This window comes from Bemisia tabaci, chromosome 2 (assembly GCF_918797505.1).
Source record: "Bemisia tabaci chromosome 2, PGI_BMITA_v3".
Classification (NCBI taxonomy): domain Eukaryota; kingdom Metazoa; phylum Arthropoda; class Insecta; order Hemiptera; family Aleyrodidae; genus Bemisia; species Bemisia tabaci.
Window position 1 is genome coordinate 64,694,717 of NC_092794.1, and position 27,932 is coordinate 64,722,648.

The window sequence follows — 27,932 nt, forward strand, 5'->3', positions numbered from 1 at the left end:
TAAAGTGATGTAAGATCCCTGAACATTAAACAACAGGACTTTCAGTTAAGTAAAAATTTGCTCACTTTTGAGGGTAGGCGAAGGGATGTTGGCACGAAACCAAAAGGACATAGTTCAAACCAGATGCATCATGATCAAGTTTATTAGAAAGAAATCATATCACAACAATATGGAACCCAAAAAAAGAGGTTTGAAATCTTACTCCTCTTTAAAGCTTCATCAAGTGAAGTTCAACACCTATTTTCCAATTGACATTTTTTTTCTCGACGTTGAATTTTCCTAATATGTTCGGAAATTTATAACCTAATATTGTCAACTTAGTTTTTCCCAAGACGGACCGCATTTTGGAATGGGGGACTATTTGGATGTATTTCTGCCAAACGGAACTAGGTGCATTAAGACATGAGCCCTAAGACCCATAAGAATATATGCATACCAGAGCTCACGTCATAATGCACATAGTTCCGTTTGGCAGAAATACGTCCATCTCTGGCTCACTAGTAAAAATACCAATATGCGTAGGAACACTAATACCACATATCGACTGTGAAACTCCCAAACCACGTACGTCGGTTTCCGACGTTGTAGACTTCCTATACTAAGTAATTCATCAAATGAAAAACTACTCGACGTGAATGCTTTAATAACTACAGCGATTTTTTCTTCTCTGTGCAAAGAAAATTCTGTGAGAACTTTAAGTTTAAGTTCCTATGTTGTCCTCAAAGAAAAAAAATGGGAAGCGTGGAGATTTTAAAACACCAATTCACGTGGTTTTGCAGTTCCACCTTAGATATCGACGGTGAAACTACCAAACCACGTATCTCGGTTTGCGACGTCGCAGACTTCCTGTCATACTTTATTTTTTAAATGGAAAACTAGGTACTTAACATCCAGTCTTGAAAATTTCTGTGTTTTTTCCTCTTTGTGCGGAGAAAATTCCGTGAAAATTTCAAGGAGTGATATTGATTTGGTCTACTTCAAAAAAAAATAAAATGTGAGCCTAGATTTTTAAACACCGCAAACGAGATACGTGGTTTGGTAGTTTCACCGTCGATATGTTGTTTCTAAAATACTTAAGCCATAAATACTAGCTCTCATTGTGAAATGTTGCTTCTAAATGTGGCCTGATCTCTTGCTTCGCCTAGTTCAGTCCAGTGCGTATCTCGAAAAATAATTATTATTACTGGAAATTGTCCGTAATTTGTAAATTTTGCTGCCGAAAGTGTTCAGTCCACGCCAGAACGGTATTCAATGGCGAAAAGGGGCAGTTTTGTCCCAGCGATTCTCGACACACGTATGGTCCGTTCTCCAGAGGCCTGGAAAAAAGTAATTAAAGCCGGTAGATAGAGACCAAATGGACGTATTTATGCTGAAAGGAGCTATGTGCAAGTGGAAAGATGGGGTGTGCCCGTGGTGAGCTGGATAAGAAACAATGTACAAGTGGATAAAGTTCCTTTTGAGAAAACCGAAAAGCGGGATTTGACATTAAATAAAAAGGAACTGAGCGCTGACTCGTGAGCCGTGGACATATGACGAGAACGTTGTGGACAGGGCTCATGAGTTAAAGCGCCCTGACGACGATCTCCTCGTCTTCCTCGGTCTCGGTCGTCGACGCTGACGTCACTGGCGCTTTAAAACCCCCATTCATTCATATGCAACTAACGAGCACACCCCATCTTTCCAATGGACCACTAGATAAGGTACGAATTTCAGCATTCTGATACATGTTTCTCAACCAAAATTTTACGTAAAACACGATGCACACAACGAAAATTACCGAAATTAACTCCTTACGAAGATATTTAATGATTCTTAATGCGTGAATTCAAACCACCCGCTCATGAAAACTCAATGCTCTACGTGATTCACATCGCGCGCTAAGCGTTATCATGACAATCTCTGATATATAAAAATCTGGCAACCTCAATCTTGACGCTTTGGCTCAGTTATAGCAAATTGCTAATAGTTTGAACAACACATGATGGGAAATGAACATTGCTCGATTGAGAAGCTTGCTGAAACCGTTGTAGTGGGCGATTTGACTCACGTAGAGTTTTGAGTTTCTTGTGAGCGGGCAGTTCAAATTCCTCGTAACCAATGTGAAATAAAAACGTTAATATCTTCGTTAGGAGTTGGTTTCCGTAATTTTCGTTGTGTGAATCGTTTTCTACGTGAAATTCTGGTTAAGAAACATGTATCAGATTGCTTAAATTCGTACCTTGTCTAGTGGTCCATTGCACTTAGTTCCATTTAGCTCAAGTACGTCCAAATAGATCGCATAGCACGAACAATCAAACACCGAGCACTCTTCAGATCCTTTCACGACACGAATACTTAGATTTGACGGGCAAAGGTAATTCAATAAAACTCGCTGTAGTTTGAACGTATTCATGCTAAAAGGAACTAAGTGCATAGGATTTGCGTGAGACACAGTTCCTTTTAGCATAAATAGTCCGTTTGTCGTTTCCCGCACGAAGGAACGTAACTCCATTCCAAGGTTGCAGAATTGCCTCAAACAAATTTATTTTTTACGAGAATAAATCTGCGTAATTTTCGTCGAAAATTTGTCTGTTCCTTGCATTAAATCAGAAGAAAAAGTGGTGAAAATACTAGTCCGAAATTCTCAAAGCTCTCTCGGTAGAAATGGAATTTGCACGGAAAAATCTGGCAACATTGCAATGTAGTTACTTTCTTCCGAGAGGGGAACGTTGAGTCGCTCGGTGGATCGAGTCAATAGGAGAGGTCGGACAAAATTCTGAAACTTCAAACGCTAATAACCGCTAATAACTCCGTTTATACAAAACTTTGAGGTTCCAAAAGTGGTTCCGTTAGTTTCCTCGTGCAATTTTCTTCTACGAGCACCCCTTGAAATTTAAACTACGACGAAATAAACATAAAAATTTGCAGTTTCAGTCAAAAATTTCATGTCCGACCTCTCTAATTGACTCGATACACTGTTGACTCGATACACTGTGAGTCAGTACCTCGTCCCAGCAAAAGAAGGTGCTCTGTGAAAATGAGTCCCTGCTTCGTCAAAAAAGAAGGAGAAAGCCGCGCACTACATGATCGATGGCCCAACTGCGAAACAACGTATCTGTTGGCGACGTTTAAGACTTCCTGTCATACCTTATTATTATTTTTTTTTTCATTTGGTCTCGTCATTTTTTAGGGGGAGTTTTTTGGATTGGGCCGGGGTGGCTACCGCCACCTAGAATTCTCTCTTTCGGAAACTAATCAAGATAATGTCTTGAAAATTTCCCGAACTTTCCTTCTGTCAGCAGAATATTCCGTACTAATCGGACTGAATTTTGCAATAAAGAACTATAATGTCTGGCTCATCTGTAAAAACACTCCGCATGGGGAATCATCTGCATGGGGAAATTAATGGCAGATATGTTGCTTCTAAAATGAGCAAGAGACTGTAGTTCCCAGTTGCAAAACGGAACTCAATTTCAAATTATACAGTTGGCTTTTGCTTAGCTAAGAAATAAAGTAGGAATACAGGTTTTGCAACATTAAAAAAGAGATATATGCATGCAGTTCCGCACTTGGGTTATCGACATGTTTTATAGTCGAATTTGGGACACCGCACAGGTCTAGTTGGATTGCACTTAACAGAGGGGGTTGCATCTAACGCGATTACAGTGTTTTCAATATCTTGCATTTTTTTTTTTTTTTTTGCGTCTAAGGTTACTAAACATATGTTCCGGAATAAAATTGACACGCTTAGTATCCGTTAAAATCGGCAATTTTTTCTCCGAAAAACAAAAGGCAAGCAAATGTTTTAATTTTTTCAAATGTAGATATCAAGAAAATATCTGATTCAGAAAAAAAAAAATTACAATCGAGAAAAGGTGAAAAAATCTCTCATTTCCTGAGAGTTAATGTATAGTAACTTTTAATCTATTCGTCTTTCGGTGCTACAGAAGGAGCGCCTTTTCATTAGTCTAGTTGAAAGAGAAACCAAACACGCATTTTGGCTTGGAGCGGCGCGGTGCAGAGAGTAATGATGACGAGGACTGGAGGTGGAAAGGAGGAGCCCTCGGCAAGCCGGTCAGCACGATACACATATTAGCGCCCACAAGGTTGCATGAATACTTCACGCATTGCGTCAAAAAGAGTGCGGTCGGCGTGGGATACTTCACGCATTGCGCCAGTCAAAGTTCGGCTGCCGCGGTCGAGGAAATTAAAATCATAATCCACATTCATGTTCTTTCATAATTTTTTCGCACTTTTCTTACAAATAAAAGGCCTCGTCCACACAGAGATAGGTTTACGGAACTTTATTTTCGCGCTAAGTTCCGTTAACTTTTGCTAATGTTGACAGGGCTTTCACAAAAAATGTGCCCAACGCTAGTAAACGCGTCTCATACACCCCTCCTCTTCCGGCACGTTCACTTGATGGTTTGTATCGATGTTTCAAAACGAATGAGAAGGGGCGGCAAAATACAGGCGGCCCATGGGCGGTATGTAGGTAAATCCGGCCCTGGTTACGAAGGTAATACTAATACATCTTCCTTTAACCTGCTACCCAATGAGAGGTCTGCTACTTACTTGAAAACCAGCTGGAATAACTCTTTGACAAGATTATCTTCGTTAGCATCAACTGTCAAACGACCAGCCTCACAAATAGCTTTTTGTATGCACGATCGCCCGCCGAACTCCTGCCTGTCATAAACATCAGAAGAAAATCGTATAATGCTAACGCCCGGCACTTCTGAAATTGCTGACACGAAAAGGAGGTCTATTTAGTAGCAATGGCTCTTAAAAAATTTCTACATAAAGTTGTTAAAAGAAATGTAAAAAACGTGTAAATTTTAAGCGTTCGTAAATCGTATGTAAAAAAAACTCTTAAAATACTCGGTTTAGGAAACCTTTTTGGGGAATTCTTTTGAATAAGAAAATAGTGTAATTTTAATCAAAAGACTCTGGTCCATTCCCTATTATGCCGTGCTAAGGAAAAACTTCATATGAACATCTAGGCTTTGCCAAAATTCCTTCATTAAAAAATGAATTAACGGGGAAAATTGTGAATATATTTTTTTACAAATTTTCAGACAATTTTGTCGCAATCTGTAATCTAAAATACCTGAAAATTTCGAAGAGAAATACCTATGCATAACTTTCCTAATAAATACACGTTATTTTCGAGGGAATTCGACGACTCTTGATTGTTCATACGGAGTTCTTCCGTAGCACGGCAGTAGGTATTAAAGTCTCCCGTCCCAAACATCATCCGATCTAAAAACTAAACTAATGGAGAAAAAAGCTTGGCACGGGTGGTCTCGGACACCGTGTACTAATTTTTTTCTTTACCAAAAACTTCAAAATATTTTAGCATTTTAAATTGGCCTTCATTCTCAATTTTATGCATTACGATATATATAATATGAACATGATATAAACGACATACAGGGTGTTCGAAAAGTCCCCTCCCCCCCCCTCTAACTTTTGACCTAATTGAGGTAGAGATTTGAAACTTGGAGGGTGTTCCTAGATCAAAGGGAGCTACTTTTTGACCCCCCCAAAATTTTGGGGGGCCCCATTTGGGGGGGGGGGGGTTACGGACCCTAACTTTTAATTTTCAAATGGGAAGACCCCCTCTGTGATACCTCGTTCGAAAGAACATAAAAAAAGAAAATTTTTCGCGCAAACCGGAAGTCATTATCTCAAACCGTTTCAAAATGGCGGCCGGTCAAAGTTCCAAATGACCGAAAATTGGCACCTCTGCTATTTGCACATGGATTTGCTTGAAACTCTGTATCTGGAGGTATTTTGGCACGAGAAAAACGAATTTAACGTTAGATTTTCAAAAAAACCCTAATTTTTCAAAATGGCGACCGGTTTAGGCTCAAGAAGGCCGAAAATTTGACAAACTCGATTTTTTTGCCAATAGATTCACCTGAAATTCGGTGTCTGGGGGTATTTTGACCCGAGAATAACGAATTCAACGTTAGATTTTTAAACAAACCCTAATTTTTTAAAATGGCCCCCGATTAAAGTTCAAAATGGTCAACAATTGGCAACCTCGACTTTTTGCCGATAGATTCGCCTCAAACTCGGTGTTTGAGGGTATCTGTGTGGGAGACAAACGAATTCGACGTTATTTCACCGAGTTTCAGGCGAATCTATTGGCAAAAAGTCGAGGTTGCCAATTGTTGACCATTTTGAACTTTAATCGGGGGCCATTTTAAAAAATTAGGGTTTGTTTAAAAATCTAACGTTGAATTCGTTATTCTCGGGTCAAAATACCCTCAGATACCGAATTTCAGGTGAATCCATTGGCAAAAAAATCGAGTTTGTCAAATTTTCGGCCTTTTTGAGCCTAAACCGGTCGCCATTTTGAAAAATTAGCGTTTTTTTGAAAATCTAACGTTAAATTCGTTTTTCTCGTGCCAAAATACCTCCAGATACCGAGTTTCAAGCAAATCCATGTGCAAATAGCAGAGGTGCCAATTTTCGGTCATTTGGAACTTTGACCGGCCGCCATTTTGAAACGGTTTGAGATAATGACTTCCGGTTTGCGCGAAAAATTTTCTTTTTTTATGTTCTTTCGAACGAGGTATCACAAAGGGGGTCTTCCCATTTGGAAATTAAAAGTTAGGGTCCGTAACCCCCCCAAAATGGGGCCCCCCAAAATTTTGGGGGGGGGGGTCAAAAAGTAGCTCCCGTTGATCTAGGAACACCCTCCAAGTTTCAAATCTCTACCTCAATTAGGTCAAAAGTTAGAGGGGGGGGAGGGGACTTTTCGAACACCCTGTATTTTATGTAAACGACAATCGGGTCAAACAAGACTGGGCGGAGAGGGCCTCCGATGCTAACATCTCGGTCTACATGAGCAACACATTCCATGATGTTAGTAAAATCTCCTTGATACTCGTACTCAGTGGACACGCATGTTGCATGTGACAAAATAGAAGGCGCTCTTTCGGCGTGAAGCACTGCACACAGCAGCGTGAGGCGCACCGCTACGAATATGAGGAAAGATGAAATACTCAGAAAAAAAACTGAAGCTAGAGGACAGGAAAATATATTTTTGCACCTATTTCACATATCAGCAGCCTGATCGTTAACATTTTGTGTTCTTCCACCAGATAGGACAATCCTAAGGAGAATGAAGTTATGTGATTGGTCGGTGCTTCGATTTGTGCGTTTTGTTGTGTCATCAAAGGGTGTAATCAATAAGAAGCCAGAGGCACCTCTTGACTTGCCGATACTTTATCCACCCTTTCAAATCCCGTCATATTAATCCATGTTTTATCGGTACAACAAAACTCTCAACTGGACGTATTTCTATCAAACGGAACTAAGCGCCGTTGGGGGAGAAGGGAGAGGGGGGCTTGGATTGGCGGGTGCTGCATGCGGAACGCGATGCTCGTTCCGTCCTATACTCGCAATGATTATAAAATCCTCAAAAGGAACTCAATTTGGCGCTTAGTTCCGTTTGACAGAAATACTTCCAATTTAGAACACCGACCCAATCGAATGATTCCATTCTCCTTGTGCTAACCGATCGACAAACACAAAATTACAACAATCAGCCCGCAGGACACCATATACTACCAGTGGCGTGGCGTGAATTGCGACGTATCGATTGTTATGCCATTTAAACCTATGGTAAAGAATCGATTATTAAGGTGTTCACTGCGAACACCCTGTTTTCCTGTTTATTGATCCTTTTCCATAGGTTTAAATGGCATAACAATCGATGTATCGCAAAGCACACCACGCCACTGTGTACTACAGCCACACCAAGTCGTTTCAGCGTGTGGCTGCGAGCACTACTTCATAGGCAAGCATGACCGGAGCGCCTTCAATTTTTAGAATGCAACACGGGTGTCCACAGAGTTCGAATAGTTGCATCAAGGCGTTACAACCGCATAATTTTACTGTGTTCGCATATCAATACCGCAGAAGCGTCAAGGAAAAATACCGTATGAAAACTCGACCATCGCCGAATATCCTGGAAAACTTGTAAGCTCTAATTTTATAAACGTTCAAAAATTTTCTGAACAATTGAATCGAATATTGCTGCAAATTAAAAGTAAATTAGATGCCTAGCTTCCTCAAAAACATGTTTTTAACAGAAGAAATCTGGCAACATCTGAGTCTTCAAACGACGTTTTTCCACCGTGGCAAACCGTTGAAAGAAAAGACGAAGTAGACCGAATGGGTCATTCGCACAAGTTACAGCATGGTGTATTGATGGTTTAGGTTGCCAGATTGGCAACATATAATTGTAAATGGATTGTATTGAACGCGCAAATAATTCGTTGCAAAGTATGCAAAGACTTGAGGCTTGGAAGAGAATTCTACCCACGAAAACACACGCACACACACCCTAGCAAATGGAGCATGCCATTTAGCTGTGGTTATCAATCTCACACTGCTAAGAAAACAGTGAACAATATTCGAACTTGCGGCCATTGCTTGCTTTTTCATACCCGTTCGTTCAAGTCTCCAGCACTGCATAGAGTCACCTGTGCTCTCGAGCCATCATAAATAGAGAACTGGCTGAATAGGACTGAAGTCTTATCTAAATGGGTCAGTTGCGCTGGTCACAGAATCATACTTGACGATTAATCCTAAAGACTGGCAAATATAATGAGATCTGCCCTAACGGAACATTTTCACGTCCATCCGACATTAACAGAAATATCGCCTCGTAAAAATAGCTGTATATGACGTCATCCACGTCGGTAGTTCATTCCATGGTTTCTTCAGGCATCAGGCATGGATTCATCAGTAATTGAGTCATTTTTCGGTAAAAGGGTGAATGAGGCTTCTAATGCTGGTGCTAAGATTGTGCAACGTTTACTTCTCTAGTTGTAAGTAAAACTTATCCGATAGTTCTGCTATGAATTTTTCTCTGAATCTGAGCCGAGTTTTTCCTCACTATCGTTAGAAAGAAAATCGACTATGAATGAATATCGTCTGCCGGAAAACGCCATGAAATATGGTACAATCTTAGCAGCATTGTAAGCTTCTTACTCCATTTTACCGAAAAAGTCCTCAACTGATGCAAACGTTTCAATTGGTTGCAATGACTTTCATCACTGAGGAACCAGTGGAAGAAAAAACCACGTGTATGCACTGGACCGTGGTTCTGGACATTATTCACTATTTTCGGCTTAAGTATAAGATAAAAGCATCAGTCAACGATTCTTTAAATTTGACGTGTGCCACTAACACTGACTGCGATTACATGGTTTACATGGTGGAATATTGCCACTGTATCGGAGTGTTGTGTATGTTGCCTTTCCACTAATTGAAGGGGCTCCCATCGAAATGAGTTCAAATGAGTTGCAATTATCCGTTGCATTGCAAATAACCTGTCTCCTTGATGCATTTATCTTTCATTGATGCTTTGAAATCGGTTTTTTGCACTGACCAAATCATGTGAAAATATGACAAATTTCATAGTAAAAAATTTCTGTTTCATTTCAGCATAAAGTACCTATTGGTTAATGCGCTATAATTCATAGGAACCACTTTTAAAGTCAAAGTAAAACTTTTTCTTTTTGAAATTTTCTTCAAAATCGATTTTTTTTTGCGCCGGAGCTCGTTAAAGTTGTGACTTCTTTCCTGAAATTGGTATAAAACTTTTTTTCAATGCGTCAAATGTAAGTCTAAATGAGTGAAGCGAGTACTTTTTAATGTGCTCTTTATTCCTTGTGCTTTCATAGGTCAACGCTTTTATGGAAAAGTGGTGGTACCGTAAAAATGGGTGTAACTTTTTCGTCGTACAGCGAATTCTTGCATGCACAATTTCCACTTTGTAATGTTCCTCCTTGTAATTCAATTTTCACTCGACATTTGGCCCTTCGAAAAGAGTTATGAACGAATTTTGGAAAAAAATCCACGACTTTGATGGACTCTAGCGCCACAGGAAAGCGATTTCAGAGGAACTTAAATAGAATAGGAGTCTTATGTTGACCTCCAGTATAAGCCCCCAAATTGTGGTACATCAACTTTCGGACATCCTATTTGTACACTCCGTTGCATCGTGCTTCCGTGAAAACTTACTCTTCAAGAATTGTTTCCAGCTGCTGGAGAAGGTCCCTCCGCTCTCTTTTGTGCTTGTTACGACTCGGTACTGCTTGTTTTGTTCCATCTGGTAAAGGGTGAATGAGATCGAACTCAGTCATCGAGTTGGCACCGTGGCCAAGAGGCATGATCTTCAGCAAAGACATGGTCAACTGAAAAGACAGTAACATATGAGAGAACGAAGGAACATCGACCCAGAAATCATAGAAGTGCAGTACAAAATCATGCTGCTGCCGATTGGCGAAATTTTGTGAAAAATAAAATCGTGAAATATTTCATGAATACCCACAGAAAGGTATTGAAAGATAGATCTTAAATATTGGATTGTCACACCACACTACATAATTATCAAAAGTTGTCAAAATTGTTTAGAGGTAAACTTGTTTTGATTATCCTTCTTATTCATGCAAAACAGGAAATAAAAAATCCAGAATTACATGAAAAAGGGAGTTTTTCGGATTTGTTTAGTGCGGTTCAATTTTATGATTTGAATATTTTAAAATAAAAAAACGACCCAAGCAACTGCCACAGTTAATTCAAGTGACAAAAACACCAACAGTTTCAAACTTTAATCAGCTTAAAATACGAGTAGTTGTACTTTTTTTCTCTTTTTTTCCTTCTTCTTCTTCTTAAGTTATTTGAGGTCTTTCGTCCATTTGAGGATTCTGCAATCTTGAATGAGCATCGGGTTAGGTTAGTGCACATCCATGCTCTAGGCTCTCCAATTTTCAGGAATCTGTTTCTGCAGCAGATCCACTCGTCAGTTCCATGAAAATTTTTCGCCACCACTGGGATTTAAACCCGGGACCTATTGTATTGACCTAGAGTCATGGTTGTAATTTTATTCATGGCAAACTCGTTAAATTATTACATTGCTAAGTATATGGATAAAAGCCCGCTTTAAATAAGAGACAACGAGTTAGTCCATGAGATCTGTGGTAAAGTCACCATTACGAAAAACTGGGAACAAGCATTTTCATCTTAAGAAAAAATCACGAGTGCATGTCACTAGAAAAATATTCAAAATCAGAGTAAAAGAAATTGACCACATCTGCTTAAATTCACAAATGAGAAAAAAATACTAAGAAGTGGCCCGAATACTGAACGTAACAAGGTGGAGAAATGGTGCTGGGTCAACACCATTTCCCGGGGATATCAAAGCCAAGAAGTTCCAAAAATTATAATTAAAGTCAAAAATAAACTGAAAATAATTTATTTTTGACTCTAATTATAATTTTTGAAACTTCTTGGCTTTGATTTCCCCGCGAAATGGTGTGGACCCAGCACCATCTCGCCAACTTCTTAAATTCACATTTACCTTCAGACCGGGCCAAGTTCATCAACAGAAACACACCGAATTGCACCAAGTTTGAACCGAGAGGAAGAGGTTTGAAGTTCAATAGCAGACTCAATGTTGAGGACAACGTTTAACGAGTATAATCAAGTTCGAAATGTTTTTCGCGACTCAGAATGTTTGGCAGGAGAACATTCACGACTAGTTGAATTCGAAACTTCCATTGCGTTTTTTTATGTCAAAATGCCACTCAATACGTTTCTGTTAAATCGGTACAACTAATCTACTTAATTTTCTTACCGTAGATAATAAAACGCCCACTTTACTTAATTAGATATTACGATGTATACTTACCACGATAGCTGAGTTGGGCGGGTATGTGAGGTAGCGTTTTACGCGGGTGTTGCAATGAACGGTCGTTGCACATAGACAAACTAATAGATTCAAAAACACACTTCTCGATAAGGAATCGAACTTAGCCATTTCACTTCCGCATCCGATCCTTGGCGGCCACCGCTTTCACACCACTTGAGTCCAACTCATAGTCAGCTCTTCTGTACGAGCTTAGAGAGAGAGAGGGGGATAGGTTTGAGGATTTAGCAAACACTAGAGCAGTGTTTCCGACCATTCACACTTCATCGACCAGGTTGTCAGTTTTTTCCCCTCTTTTTTCCTTCTTTTATGTCTCTTTGAATAACATAAGGAAGGACTTGTTGTGTCTCCGTTGCAGGCAAATAGTGAAATCAGGCATTTTGTCAAATGCTTAGGCAGATAGTCAAATTTTAACGGTCTACAAAATTTTGTGAATTTATGGCGAAGAGCTCACGATGTTTTACTGTTTTCGGAAAAATAGCTCATCAAACCTACGAACTCTTTTTGTCTCTTCCTCTCCAATTGCTTCTCATACTTTTTAATGTTGAAATCCCAAAAATTCTGTATTTTACGACTTGCTGAAAATTTCAAGATCAGTGTCTCTTCAGTAGCTAAAAATTGTTTAAAATATTATTGTGTGTGCAAATTTTTGCTGAGAATTTTTTCTTGCAGGAGCAATGAATTATTTTGTCTGAAATTAGGAAAATAATCAGAATTTCAATATAAGTCAGAATATTTAACTGTTTGCATAGGCATTTAACAAACTGCCTGATTTTACTATTTGCCTGCGACATCTCTATTAAAAAATGTGTAACCTAAACTTAAGACTGATTTTATTTCAAAAATTTGCTACGTGTAGGTATAGCAAAGAATATAGGGAAGACAAGGAAATAACGCGGAGACGAGGCTGGAAGACATGAATTTAAGGCCAAGCCGGGACGTCTCGCCCAGTTTTCCAGGCATTGCCAATCGCACAAATAAAATCAATTTCTATAAAATCTAATGTAAGTATATATAGTAATATAATATTATAGTAATTATAGTGATAAGTAGTAATAAGTATTAAACAAGGAGTACCATTCATTTTTCCATCACTCGTAGATTCACGACGTATCATGAGTGGAGCATTACTACAAAAGGTTATAGGACATTTCGTCAACGATTTTTTGTCCCCGCACCTGTTTTTTCCAGTAATTTACGTTCATGCGTTTTTTCGGCACAGGAGTTTTGGTCCATGTGTCAGTTAAGACCCAAAGTTAATTGGCCCACATGTAAATACAAACGACAATTGCTCACGACGTTTTTGGATGAAAATGTAAAATGTCTTGGAAGAATGAGGGTTTGCTTGTTTTTTTTTTTGTTTTTTTTTTTTTTCTCCTCTGTTTGGTCCAACGGAGTATTTAGTTGAGAGTTTTGGTAAAAATGGGGGAGCGTCATTTCCATGAGACAAAATTCACTAAAACTCTCCACACCTCTTTGGTGTAACAGGACTTAATTATCTTTCAAGAAATTCCCACCTTGCCATACCTGAACCGGATAAACCTCTAGATTTGCCTCAGCTGTAGGCTCTTAGATTTTTCCTGTGTACAATAAGTATCTTGATTTATTTTGCGAGGAAAGATCTATACTTTTAAAGAATGCCTGTCATTCTTAATACGTTCAATTTCTTGTGCAACACCTCTGTTGTGAAATAGTTGCTTCAGGCGCCACCGCACGGCGGGCGGGCGGCCAGCGCCAAACGCGCATTGGCGCCTACAAACCTAAGTGGATACTTCAAGCATTGTGCAATGCGTGAAGTATCCACTTAGGTTTGTAGGCGCCAGTGAGCCTCTCGTGCTGGCAGCACGCCGCTCCGCTCTGTTACGCTTTAATATTTATACTCGCATAGTCAGCGTTTTTTAATTTGATTTTTTTTTTGTTTTTTTTTTTTTTATTTTTTTTTCATTTTGATTATTCTCATTTAAACTGATGAGGAGAAAATATGTATCAATTTATCAAAGGATAATAGTAATATAATGTGTGTTTTGTATATATTGGTGGTTCCGTGTCAAATTTAATGATTTCCAAAGCATTTTAATTTTTTCTTTTACATTTTGTGCTGTTACTGTGCTGCAGCGAGGTGTACACGCAACCAAACGCTCAAAATTTGACGTATTTGACTTTAAAAGATCGATGTACAAATGGGTTAAAACTAAATATTGCGTGCTTCTTGGTTTTTCCCCTCTTTTATTCATTTTTGCAGTTTCTGTCGGCACAGCTGCGGCTCATTGAGATTAATGTCGCTTGGAAAATGTTTTACAAATATTTACCACGTTTTAAAATTTTTTTTTTCTTTATTGATAGAATAGGTTACTACAGTGTATTAATCCTAAGTAAAAATATAAATGTTTTCAAAATGAAGTAATAATTTCGTAAAGAAAAAATTAAAAAAATAAAAAAAGTACCTATACATATATAAGGTATATTGTACATCGAATACTTTAAGGATAGAAATAAAACCAAATATTCACCAATGACAATTTAAAAAGATGATTCAAAAGGAGAAAGTATAATTCTCATTTCCATATTGTCAATATAATTTTACATACCGACTAAAATATAACGCTTGGACACTTATTTTACGTGTGGGCGTAAATTACTGGACAAAAAAGGTGCAAGGGACAAAAAATCGTTGACAAAATGTCCTGAAACCCTACAAAAGGATATAAGTTTGACGTATATTTTCCTTTCGTTTGTAGTGGTACTTCAAAGGCTATACGTGAGCAACACAGCGAAGGATAGGAGAGACCTAATAGGACCTCAATTTTTAGCTTTTTTTCCGAATGCGAGCGACACCTCATCCGCAGCGTAGAGCGGAGCATTGAGAGTCACGCCTTGCACCGAGGCGCCTTAAATTTTGCAAATGCAACACGGACATCCATCAAGCACGAATAGTTGTATCTTTGCGCCGTCATCAACGCCATCCTTTCCCTTGCCCTATTTCTATGTCGTGTTGATTCAGTTGGTCTTATTTGTAGCAATGCATCAAAGGCTACATGAGCAACACAGCTGCAGATAGGAAAGACGGAATTTAACCTCAATTTTTAACTTTTTCGAATCCGAGTGACACTTCATCGGCAGCTTAGAGCGGCGCATTGCGAGTTCACGCCTCGCGCTACGGCGCCTTCAATTTTGCAGGTGCAACATGGACATCCATCCAGCACGAATAGTTGTATCTCTGCGCCGTCATCAAAGCGCTTTCTTCCCCTTGCTCTATTTCATACCAAAGGACTACTCAATGTCAATTGTTGACAACTTTCGTGATAATTTTTCTCTGCGTTACTTTGTTCTTTTTTAAGAGAAATAAATTAGGAGCGAACATTTTCAAATATCCCTAACGAAATTTGTGGTTTGGGAGTTTCATCGTCGAATGTTGTTATTGTTGGTAGTTTGATTGGCCTGATTCCGTGATGTAATTTTCTCTCCTGAGCTGTCAATGTCCCTTCCCAGGAGAATGCACGTTGTGTTAATACTGCTCGGCCAGTGTTCGAAACTCTCTTTGGAGTTTCAGGAGCCATGTGGCGCATTAAGCTCGATTTTTAGGGGCCATTGAAGATTGTTTAGGGGCCAAATTTACTTTTTGCTTATGTATCACGTTGCATTTACACGGAAAAAAAAGGCCTGCTACCCGAGCGGAAAAATTTGAGTAATAATGCATGAGTGACAAATTCTGAAAATCTAGAATATTCGAGGGCCTAAAATGGCCTAATAAACACACTCACCTTGACAATACACTTAATCCTTAACTGCCTACAGCTCCCATTGAATCTCCTCAGATTTCTTCAAATACATCAACATTGTACACAAAAACAAAACAGAAAATAACACAGCGTTCACACAGATATTAATATTCCAACTGAAACTTGGAAAGCAGTTAAAACGGTCAGAACGGTAGGAAGCCAAACACCAATAAGGCGCGCGGTGGTAAGTGGACGAAGACCACGCCAACAGTAATTAGTTGGCCGGACAGACATACGAAAATGCGGACCAACGCGGGGTTGAACCTTGATCCCTCTGGGCCGACGGGGGTCGATGCGTCCGATATCCACGGGGTGGACTTTCCCCGTTCGTTGGCGCCTGCCAGCCGCTCGTCATTACGAAAGTTAAGGTATTCATCTCAGACCCGAACAGCCGGGTTCCACAGGCGACCTGAGCATGGGGTTGACAACCAGGAGTCGCCTGGGTCTAGTTCAGACAGTCGTTCCTCAAGCCCGTACCTACCTCAAATTCACCGAGCAGGTCCGCTCACGTAGCGGACCACTTTTTTTCCGTGTAGTGACGAGTTAGACGCAAGATGTTTTAGTTACAGAACTAATAGCTGTTACTTGGGGGAAATTTCGAAAAATCACCAAACAGAAAAACTAGGATTTTTTTTGGGGGGGGGGGGGAGGGGGCAATTTTTAGGGGCCACGGTGGCGCAGAGCCTTCATGTTTTAGGCGCCATGACCGATTTTTTAGGCTGCGCATTGGCGCCTGTGAGTTTCGAACACTGCGCTCGACAGCAAGAGATACGTGAGCTATTAGAATGAACTCCGAAGTATGAGTTTTGAGTTCTGCGTTTTAAGGGGACTGCCAGATTTTTTTCGACTCAAATATTTTGATAGCAGATAAACGTCGTCTACTGCACCTCATTTCTGCAGCGAACTCAAAACCGCCAAAAATCGAAGTACGTGGGTGCAGACTTTCGCCGTTTATATGCTGCATTGGCATCCAGGAGGCCAAAAGTGTGTCACGTGATCCATAGATACTGGCTTGACTCTTCTTGCTTCTACGTTTGCATTCCTAGGATGTGAGGTTAACTGCGAAAACAGTGGAGTTAGCATCTTGGGATCATCGGGTACATTTTTGAAATGATTGAAGTTATTTTAGCATTTTTTTTTTTCCCCTGGTGAAAGGAGAAATAATTCAGGTATTTATTTACCCGAGAACACTTATAGCCCCATTCGAAACCCATTAACAGATAATTTCCGCTTGGTGTTCGCCTTCGATTTCTCCGCATAGGCAATAAACGTAACCAGGGAGCTGGAATAGTCATCTATTCGAAAAATACACATTTATATAACTCCATAAGAAACAATTGAACCAACGAACAATGTTATTACTCTATTCGTAGAGATCGCTTATCTGAAGTTTTCTTTAAATGTTTCTGCAAAATGCAAAATTTTTAGCTGTTAGGTGTCCCTCTGGCCCTTCCTCTCACGAGATGCTAAAATATAGATCTCGCACCATGGCGGCAAACAAATTCTTATATCCGGCGCCATGGAAGCGCTATATACTTTCGTCATTCTATTTGAGATGTACTTACGTAACATATTTTCTTATCTGTTTATGTTCGTACCTATCTCTTCCTATCCTTTGAGTTCGTTTTTTAAACAGATGCCTGGTTTTGGCTGTAACATAAGAAAACAACTGCTCCTCCTCCAGAGACTTCAGCCATTGACAGTGCTGGCTGTGTTATCGAAAAAGGAGCTATATAGAAGATCCCATATTTCTGATGGTTTCTTTTTGCTTAACGCTGTTCACTACTGTTCAGTGTCCGTATGGGAAAAATAATGATGGCATCCATTTCTTGGCTTACATTTGCATCAACCTATACATGTGGCTGATCCAGTTATATCTCTCAATGAATGTGTACATTTTCACATTAACTCCATCAAAAAACTGGCAAATGTAACCGAATTCCCTGGCAAAACCAGTCTGGAATAGGGTTAAATCTAAAAATCTTGTATGCTTGAGATATCTCTGATACACTGGAAAAAAAACACATTGGATCTAGAGTCCAGACTCTTGAAAACATTGACAAGAAAAAGGACTCTTGGTTCAATTAGATTTAGGCTTAAATCAAAAGGAAATCCGCTCAAATTAAGAGGCTTGGTTCTTGATTTAAGCTTAAATCTGATTGAATCTAGAGTATTTTTTCTTGTCGATGTTTTTAAGAGTCTGGACTCTTGATCCAATGTGTTTTTTTTTTCAGTGTATTTTAAAGGCTAATAATAATATTCAACAGCAAATGCTGACATTTTCTGCGGTTAAATTTTAAACATGATCGAAGAGTTTCCCAGGATTCGTTGAAAAATGGTTGAACGTTCATTTCATTCGTTGCAGATGGAACCATGTCGCAGCCCGCGATGGCATGAGCAGTGGCAACCAGCACTGCAAACATTCTGTCACCTGCCCGAACTAATTACCGTTAGGGTATTTTGCTTGCCACGGATGCCGGTTGAAAAGATAAAATAAATAAAAATCACAGCCTCTCCAAAAACCGCATGGAAAATCGATGAGTTTTACCCGGCAACATGCAACCCTGTCTCCTGGACGCAATACGGAGGAAGCACCGGCGCTGTTTCGATACAGTTCTTTTCCGAGTCTTTCAAGTTAAGAGAATTTAGCCATGCACCTTACAGTTTCTAGTGCTAACAACATTTCAGTTTCTTGATCATCTCGATCTTTTTATAGCTCTCGGGCAGTTAGGACCTCCTCCCTCCCCCATCCTTTTTTTGAAAAACGTAAGAAGTAATTTTAAGGACGCGGCTTTCTTTTCTCTTCTGACACAGTTCCTCATACGTAAGTAATATTGATATATTGTTACTCATTTAAATATTATTGTTATCTCTCTCTCTTTCTTCTAAACATAACAGTGAATTATTTGCGCCCACTTAAAGACTGGGTCTCCGCACCATCCGTCAACTTCCGTGTATAATACAACTTCCGTGTATAATATGCTTTTTCTCTTAGGCTGGTGCGGAAAGTTATTTAACGGTTTTAAGCTAAAAATTATTAGCATACAGAAGTTAAGTATACAGAATGTTAGTAATCTAAAAATCGCATATCCATGGTAAAAGTTGACGATAAGAGCTGCGTTTCAAAATACCATAGGAATTCTTATAGCCGGCTAAAGAAGGCTACAATCATATAGCTGGCTGTAGAATGCGGAGAAAATCATACGGCCGGGCTATATGAAGCGATAAAAAATTATGCAGCCGGGCTATAGTTCCTATCGCTGGGCTTTACACTTTATCGCCTGGCTGTTGCTTTTTCGCCATCGATTATAAAAGGCGATAAGAAATTGTGTAGAAATTCGTGTGCTTTGGAAATCATTAAGTTTGATACGGAACCACCTTAATATTTACAAAACTTACATTATATTTTCCTTTAATGCATATTTTTTTTTTCATCAATTAAAATGAGAATAATCCGTACAGGATGTGCAAACATTTCAAAATCATGAGTTGAATAACGCTCACTGCGTCAGATTAAATATTAGAGCCTAACACAAAGCGGAGCGGCGACGCACTGGCGCCTACAAACCTAACAGAGATACTTCACACTTTGCACAACGCGTGAAGTATCCCTGTTAGGTTTGTAGGTGCGCCAATGCGTGTTTCGCACTGGCTGCCCGCCTGCCCATGGCGCTTGAAGCAACTATTCACAGTACAGAGTATCTACAGTAGTTGCACAGTATCATACGAAACTGAAGGCGCTCTAATATACTAGTAATGGCAGGCATCCATCAAAAGTACGGAGCTTTCCTCGCAAAATAAATCAAGATACTACGACCCAAAAAGAGAGCAGTATTCCAAAAACTCACTAAGTCCCAGCATCCGTAATTAGTAACGTTTAGCATACACTTTATCGACTGACTGTTGCTTAATCGCCATCGGCTATAACAGGCTATAAGAAATTGTGTAGCAGGTTATAGAAACTATTGGAAATCTTACAGCCGGCTGTAGGTCTATGGTATTTTGGAACACAGATTCTACTGCCAATTTTTACCGGGGCTTGCCTGTTTGTAAAGAAACAATCATCGTAGAAAGAACAAGGAAAATGTTTGTCCATACCTACAACTTTTTTTACAACTGTTCCGACCATGTATGAATTGGAGGATGTGAGTGTTTCTTACTATAGTAGAGTCAATTGAAACTTTTCCTTCCTCTCATCTTTTTCAGCTAGCCTGTGAGTGGCTTGGAAATCAAAAATGACCTGTTTCTCTTTATCGCAAACACTTCTGCTTATGCTCTACGCACATATCTGCTCTGCAAAAAAGGATTATTTGATGAAATTGTCTGACCGACAAGATGACATGAAGGTCAACAGACCGGTGAGATACCTCGTGTTCCCCAAAGGAAGCACCTTTTCGGTATGCACATCTAATTGATTTGTTCCTACTTTGAATACTACGGATTTTACACACTCAGCAATATCAAGCTCGCGACGTCATACCCCAAGTTCTTCCTTTTCAGGAACTATTACAATTACAGCCTCAGTGACCCGTAGGTCAGAGTGGGTGCGTGCTTCACAGACTGGTCAGCAAATCAGCTTAGCTGCGTAAATGAGGAGCTCTGTTAAATGTTTCAAGAATCGGTTATGGCATTATATTTGTTCATTAAGGCTCATCAGACATTCGTTAAATTGGTGACGTCGGTCTTATCCTGTTAGTAAAACTGGATTTTTCGGGATACATCTTACGCATGAATAACTCCGTCACAGATTGCGTGTGAAGAAGTAATCAGTGGCTTTCTGAAATAAATGAGCACACGAATAAATGTATTGCTCTTTGATCTATAATATTAAATTAACAACCATTGCATGATCTAGCTCCTGCCAATCCTAGTATCTATACCTACCCCTTCCTTGTTCGAATATGATATATCATTCCTAGCAAATCCTGTCCATCTAATGGGTCAGTTGCGCCAGCCACAGAATCGTGTTTTGATGGTTTAAGCAGATGGATTAGAAAGATATAATACAATATTTTTAAACGTCGAGTTTTCACATCCAATGTTAACAGAGATATCATGTCACTCATCGAAAAAAAATCGTTGCATGACGTTAACCTAACGCGGTTGTGCATACCATGATTCTTCCACCTTATTGGTTTCACCAAGCAGTGATTTAACAATGGTTAATTGACGTGCAACACAAATGAAACCAAGGTGGAAGAAACCATAGTATGCACAATACCACTCAGGATGACGTAATTTTTGAAGTGGCAGTTTTTGCTAATCGGCAATATTTTTTTTTGTCACCATTGAAATCTACTGTAAATCGTCACCTTTCGGTCAAAGTCTCACAAGCGCCATGCCACGTTTACAAATTGCCGCTGTCATTTTATTTTTTTAAAGCGGAATTGTTGGTTTAATCGGTTTGAAAATTGCACTGAAAGTTACAGGCAGCACTAAGCAAATTCAGTGAAATTTTCAGACAGCTTCGTTGAACAATTTCTCTGTAAAAAAGTAAAATGACGGCGGAAATTTTCAAACGTCGCATGGCGCGTGTGATAGGTACTTCGGCCGCAAGGTGACGAAATATAGATTCTAAAGAAGGCTCTTTTTTCGGCAGGAATCCATTGTTTTACATGTACACTTTAAGTAGACCGAATTTATCAGAAAGGAACCAACATTCATTTTCGAAAAAATTGAGATAAGAATGTTTCATTGTTCCACTAGCCGTGCATTTCCTCCTGCCAAAAACTGGAAGTCGAAAAACGGAAATTATTTTGTGAAGAAAGGGGTCAAAGTTTATTTTTTACATTGAGCCTTACGCAGGAATAAAACTTCAAATCTCTTTTTCTCAGTTTCAACTTTATGTGGGTTGGTTCCTTTCTGATGAACTCGGTCCAAATGTAAGGAAAATAGCAGTGGCGTGGCGTGAATTGCGATACATCGATTGTTATGCCCTTTAAACCTATGGAAAAGGATCGATAAACAGGGTGTTCGAGACGAACACTTTAATAATCGATTCTTCACCATAGGTTTAAATGGCATGACAATCGATACATCGCAATTCACGCCACGCCACTGGAAAATAGCGTGTAACTCAAAAATACAAAGTATCCAGAGTTCACTGGTCACGTATTAAAATAACACATGGATCTTATCAAAAAATGCATCGCGATCATAACAGCCAGCAGCAATTACAATCGACGTTGCAAGATCGTAGGAAAATAACTCTCGACGTACTGGAACTAAACTTAAATGAGAAAATGAATCGAAGGTACTTAGAGAGAGACGTGATGAGCAACCTGCCTTGCGTAATAGCCACTACCACCGAGCGTGGTTAAAACCCTTTAATTACTGTTTGTTTATATTTTTCATCCAAGTATTATTGAGATCGCTCGTGCTCACCTCTGTATGGAGATTGTAGTCCACTTGTTTTCCATGAGCTTAATGGCTTAGTCAAAGGGTTTTCCGAAGTGATTGACGGGTCAAGATTCTGAACAAAATAAAATGCTTCCACGCGGTTGCGCACCAACGTGCTCTTGGATTTCTATTTTATTTTATTTATATTTTTTTAAAGCACCGAAAAATTGTAAAATTGTTACTTCATATCCCTTCACTTTTAAAAATAGCGAAAATCGCCAGCAGGAGCCAACCCCCCTATTTTAAATAAACATAATAAAATAATTGATTTTCGTTTAAAAAAAAAAAAAACCCCTATTTTATGTAACGCTCTAGGAGAGCGGCACACCATTTTTTTACGTGTTGAAGATAAGGACTTACGTTACAAAAACGTTACAAGGGGGGGGGGGGTCAAAAATGCCGAAAGAGTGCGCTACGTAATTTAGGGACTAAAATTGCGACGCTATTATGAGTCTCTGCTCATATTCTCTTTTTTTCTTTTTTAGAAGGATACTAAATTAACTAAAGTTTCTATTGACATTTCCTGTGAATTTTCTTTAATCATTGCAAAAGAATAGGTTACGGGCCCATCCTCTCCTTGAATGAGGAAGAATTGAAATCACCTCTCATGACTTCTTTTATATCCAATGGAAGAGGAGGAACAAAGAAGAAAGGGAGAAGGGAGGGATTTCTATCTTCCCTCCCAAAGAAGGGAGGGAAGATAGAAACGGGAAAACAGAAGGCGAAAACGAGGTAAAAAAAGACGAAGAAGAATAAATTCTCTTTTTCTTTTTTTCCTCCTCTTCTTTTCTCTTCTCCTTATTCCTCTTCTTTTCCTCAAAATTATCTTTCCTATTCTTCTTTTTCATCTTTTTTTCTTATCACCATTCCCGTTTCCCTTAATTTCTTCTCCCTCCTGTTATTCTTCCTCTTCTTCTTATTCTCTCCTATCCTATTCTTCTCCTCCTTCTCTTCCACCCTCTAGTTCCTCTCACTATTTGGACTGCATTTTGCAATTTGGAGCTACAAATTCTGTCTCATTTGAAAAAACACGTATGTGAATAGGGAAACTAATGGCAAATACGTTGTTTTTAAACCGGGCCAGAATTTATAGTCCCAAATTGCAAAATGCAGTCCATTTATCGTTTCCCTCTTATTCTCCTTTTCCCTCTTTTTTTTCACTCTCCCTCGATAGTACTTGAGTTACGTGGAGGTATATTTTTTGCTTGCTCGCAGCTCGCCTTGTGCACGCAGATTAAGGCTCTGACCCCAGACGAGGACGTCTTCACTGAGGCTGTGAACTGGGCCATCTCATACGATCTACCAACTTCGGAGAGTGCCGAGTCCTCATCTGAGGAATCGTCTGAAGAACGTAAGCCGCCAGGTATTATCCTTGTGCGTCGCAGAAGGAGCGAGTTTTTCTCAAAGCTCGAGCAAGTATTCTACACGTAAGTCCCGTTCGTACTACCGCACTGAGGAAAAACGCCGTATGGATATTCCAATGACGCCAAATTTCCAATCAGAAAATATCTATGTTTTAAGAAAGTTATGGATATTTTTCCTTGAAATTTTCGGAAAATTTAGATCAAACTACGTACAAAGTTTTCCACCAAATTGGAAGAAAATGTTCAAATATTTTCCCGGAAATTTGAGAATTTTCAAAGGAAATTCGGTGACGTCTGAAAGCTCATGAGGTGTTTTTTTCCGTAGCACGGCAGGAAAGTTGCTTCATTCACTCATCGTGGACTGAAATAGCTTAGCTCCTAATCTGTACCCCATGCCATAATACCGAATGCTCAAAACATCCAATTTACAACATTCAAAATTAATTACGATTCTATGCCCTGTTAAAAATTGGCGATAGGAGCTGCGTTTCAAAATACCATAGGAATTCTTATACCCGACTAAAGAAGGCTATTGAAAATCATAAAGCTGGCTGTAGAAAGCGGAGCAAATCATATAGCCGGGCCATACGAAGCTATAGAAAAGTATACAGACGGACTATAGTTCCTATCGCTGGGCTTTACACTTTATCACCATTGGCTATAAAAGGCTATAAGAAATTGTGTATAAATTCCTGTGCTTTGGAAATCGTTAATTTTGATACGAAACTACTTTAATAACAAAACACACATTTTATTTTCCTTTAAAACATATTTTTTTCATAAATTAAAATAAGAATAATCCATACAGAGTGTGCCAACATTTCAAAATCATGAGTTGAAAAACGCTGACTCCGCGAGATTAAATATTAGAGCCTAACACAAAGCGGAGCGGCGACGCACTGGCGCCTACAAACCTAACAGGGATACTTCACGCATTGCGCAATGCGTGAAGTATCCCTGTTAGGTTTGTAGGCGCCAATGCGCGATTCGCGCTCTCTGCCCGCCCGCCGCGCCGCAGCGTGCCACGGCGTCTGAAGCAACTATTTCTCACCAGAGGTATAGCACAGTATCATAAGAAATAATTGAAGGCGCTCTAACACATTAAGAATGACAGGCATCCTTTAAAAGCAAGGAGCTTTCCTCGCAAAATAAATCAAGATACTACGACACAAAAAGAGAGCGGTGGTCCAAAAACTAACTAAGTCCTAGTATCCGTATTTATTAACGTTTAGCATAAACTTTATCGTCTGGCTGTTGCTTCATCGCCATCGGCTAAATAGGGATGTAAGAAATTATACAGCCGGCTACAGAAGCTATTGGAAATCTTACAGCCGGCATTAGGTCGATGGTATTTTGGAACAAAGATTCTACTGCCAATTTTTACCAGGGTGAGTTAATTGAGTGCTTCATCATTGTAATATTGTCTGTTACATGATTAGTAAAAGTTTTTAAAGATCCGTAACATCTAAAAATATACTGTTATATAATTATACTTTAATATTTAAAAAAAAATCAAGAAAGAAAGAAGAAGAAAAATCTATGAGTTAGGATAACTTATTTGGATGATTACCGTAAACTGAATACAAACTTAATTTCGCGCATGGTGAGTGATCATATCGGATGATGGAATGGCGTTTTGTTAATAAGAGATTCCCAGGCAATAAATCACTCATTGCGACTGTATGGACTAACAGTTGGACGTATTTCTATCAAACAGACCTATGTGGAGGTGAGAAATATGGGGTTTGCTCGTCGAAGCTACATAAGAAACAATGTAAAAGTGGACGTGATTCCTTTTGAAGAATTGGCAAAGCGGGATTTTACATTCTACCAAACAGACCTATGTGCTAACTGAATGCGGCATTCATGAGCCGCGGGCATGGCAAGAGAGCGTTGTGGACAGGGCTCATGAGTTTATGCGGAGGCGGGCGGACGGGTGCGACCGCGGCGGGCGGCCTCGTTGCCACTGACGTCACTGGCGCTTTATTATTCTCATTCTCTCTTACGGCCAGAGAACTAACGAGCACACACCATATTTCTCACCTCTCCATAGGTCTGTTTGATAGAAATACGTCCAGTTGTAATATTATACCACACAGTGACATCGCTAGTTTTTCACGGGAGGGTCATAGGGGAGGTCTTTGCGGCCAAAAATTCTTGAAAATAATGAAAAATTATTTTTGCGAGAAAATTTTCTGGTAGGTTTCACTCTTTTACTGCTCAGAAAAATTTCGCCTGCTTTCGTCGCTCATTTTCTTTTCTCCCAACGTTTAATATTTTTGGTTATTATTTTTTCGACACAAAATTTTCGGTTCCATCCGATGACACGTTTTATTTTCAGGTTGGGTTTCGACGGCAGGGCCTGCATTCTGCGCACTCTATGCGAGGTCGGAAGGCCGGATGTTTTAAGTGGAGGCATCCTCGGAGAGATTCTTCAACTAATTTTCACGTAATTAGTAGCTTTGATTTATGATCATATTTGAGCTTTGAAGTCTTTTGTTAAATTTCTCGAGTGCCAACTACGAAGTTTCTTTTACGACACGCAGAAAGGTCAAGAAGGCGTAAAGTTGCCGGGAGATGCTAATAAATGTTGCGGCAGGAAAAATGAGGAAAAAATTGGCATCAAGCAAGACGGAAAGATGAGGAAAGGCGTTTGAGGTATCATCGGTATTCTGCGGACTGATCAGATGGATTTGACTCTGATCAAAAAAAAAAAAAAAAAAAGAAAAAATGGAGAAAAAAACTTCAAGGGAAGCGTATGCTTAATTTGTCGTGCTTCCGGAAGATCTTGAGGAAAGTTAGCAATCACAATGATATTGATGGTAAAGTCCAGTAAGCTCCGAAATGTGGCGGAATTTGGGAAAATGTACCGCATATTAAGACAAAAACTCGAATTTTTCAGCACGACAAAAAAAAAACCGGCTCGAGGTTAAAAATATCTATTTTCAGTTTTCGTTTCGTTACATTTTCTTATACTCTCGAAAACATCAGTTCAACATTTTAAGGCATAATTTACATTATTATAATAATGAGATATAATTATTTCACGCAAATCGTCTGAAGACTGACAAAAGCTTTCAAACCAACAGCGTAGTTTTCTCAAATCCCTCGTCATCTATCCTAAAGCTTCGAATTGCTGGAAGAGAGATCAATAATTTTTAGATATTCAATGCTTCAATTGGACCGCGTTTAGCAGAAAGGAACCAATTAAGCCACATCAGCTATCGTCAAAAACTGAGCAATTAAATGTTTTACGAGAGGACGTTTGTGCGGATTCCTTTGAAAATATGAATGAACTTGTTGCGTACTATGCAGAAAATTAATTGAATTTGCACAAAACTCCGTTTTTTTCGTAAAAAACTAAATTGCCCCATTATATTTGGCAATAGCTGATGTAGCTCGGTTCCTTTCTGCTGAACGCGGTCCAATTAAGGCTCTAATTGTAAGCTCTGGTATTAGTTATTTTATTTTTCCACCCACGCCATTAGGTACATTACATCTGACTAGAGTTCTTTTATAAACAGAGTATGGCCACTGAGGATCCACTTTTGATTAGCTCAGCCATCGTAAGCCTCATGGAGATCTTTAAAAAAATAGCGAACATTGCGCGTTGCGTGGAGATAATTCAAAAATGCAATCAATGAGGTTTTACTCGCTTGAAAGTATGTACTCGTATCACAGTCAGGGCCGGATTTTCCTACTTGCCGCCCATGGGCCGCCTGTATTTTGCCGCCCCCTTCTCATTCGTTTTGAAACATCAATAAAAATCATTAAGTGAACGTGCCAGCGGGGGAGGGGTCTATAAGAAGCGTTTACTCGTGTTGAACACATTTTTTTGGGAAAGCCCTGTCAACACTACTAGCAAGAGGTCACCGAACTTTGCGCGAAAGTCAAGTTTTGTAAACCTATCTCTAATGGACAAGGTCTTCCATTCATAAGAAATGAACGAAAAAATTATGAAAGAACGAACACGAAATTTGGTTTAATGATTTTAACTTCCGCGGCCGTGCCGACCGCACCGTGTTTGGAGCAATGCGTGAAGTATTCACACATTCTTGTAGGCGCTATCCGTTTCACGCTGACCACAATAACCTTTCTGTGTTTGATGCAATGCAAGAAGTATTCGTGCAGTCTTGTAGGCGCTGATATGTGTTACATCCCGATTGCCACGCCGAGGGCTTCTCCTTTTCAATTCAAGTCTTCGTCATCATTTCTCCCTAAGTTGCGCCGTTCCAGGCCAAATTGCGTGTTTGGTTTCTCTCTTAACTCGACTAATTAAAGGTGCTGTCTTTTGTATCACTGGAAGACAACAAAATTAGAAATTACTATACTCTCAGGATGTTAGAGATTTTTTAGCCTTTTCTCGTTTGTAATTTTTTTTCTAAATCCGATTACCTACATTTAAAAACATTTCAAAATTCGCCGCCATGGGCCGCAGCCCATGTGGGCATCTCCTTAATCCGGCCCTGATCATCGTACAGTTTGTACTCGAATTACACAGTTCGGTGTGTTCACTCAGTTTTAAAATAGATGTCCAACCTGATCCTCTACTATGACAAAGTTGGTAACAGGTGAAGCAGGTGATAAACGTCAAAAATTGCCAAGAGCACTCTCTCAATCACTCCACCTAGAGCCACCGCACAGAGAATCGAGTCAATAGGAGAGGTCGCACAAAAT

The 27,932-nt window shown here is 39.5% G+C and overlaps 2 protein-coding genes across 2 annotated transcripts; one reads left to right on the top strand and one right to left on the bottom strand.

The window, feature by feature from the left end:
* Positions 1-1,058: 1,058 nt before the first annotated feature.
* LOC109039539 (uncharacterized) lies at positions 1,059-11,910 on the bottom strand. The gene is made up of 4 exons (XM_019055038.2): positions 11,696-11,910; positions 10,027-10,199; positions 4,555-4,668; positions 1,059-1,316 (listed from the first exon to the last, which is right to left on the bottom strand). The coding sequence occupies exons 1-4, from the start codon at positions 11,822-11,824 to the stop codon at positions 1,181-1,183; spliced, it is 552 nt and encodes a 183-aa protein (XP_018910583.2). The 5' UTR covers positions 11,825-11,910; the 3' UTR covers positions 1,059-1,180.
* Positions 11,911-17,227: 5,317 nt separating this feature from the next.
* On the top strand, positions 17,228-25,939 carry LOC140223853 (uncharacterized). The gene is made up of 4 exons (XM_072296068.1): positions 17,228-18,316; positions 19,699-19,889; positions 23,107-23,318; positions 25,597-25,939. The coding sequence occupies exons 2-4, from the start codon at positions 19,728-19,730 to the stop codon at positions 25,706-25,708; spliced, it is 486 nt and encodes a 161-aa protein (XP_072152169.1). The 5' UTR covers positions 17,228-18,316; positions 19,699-19,727; the 3' UTR covers positions 25,709-25,939.
* The last annotated feature ends 1,993 nt before the right edge of the window (positions 25,940-27,932 follow it).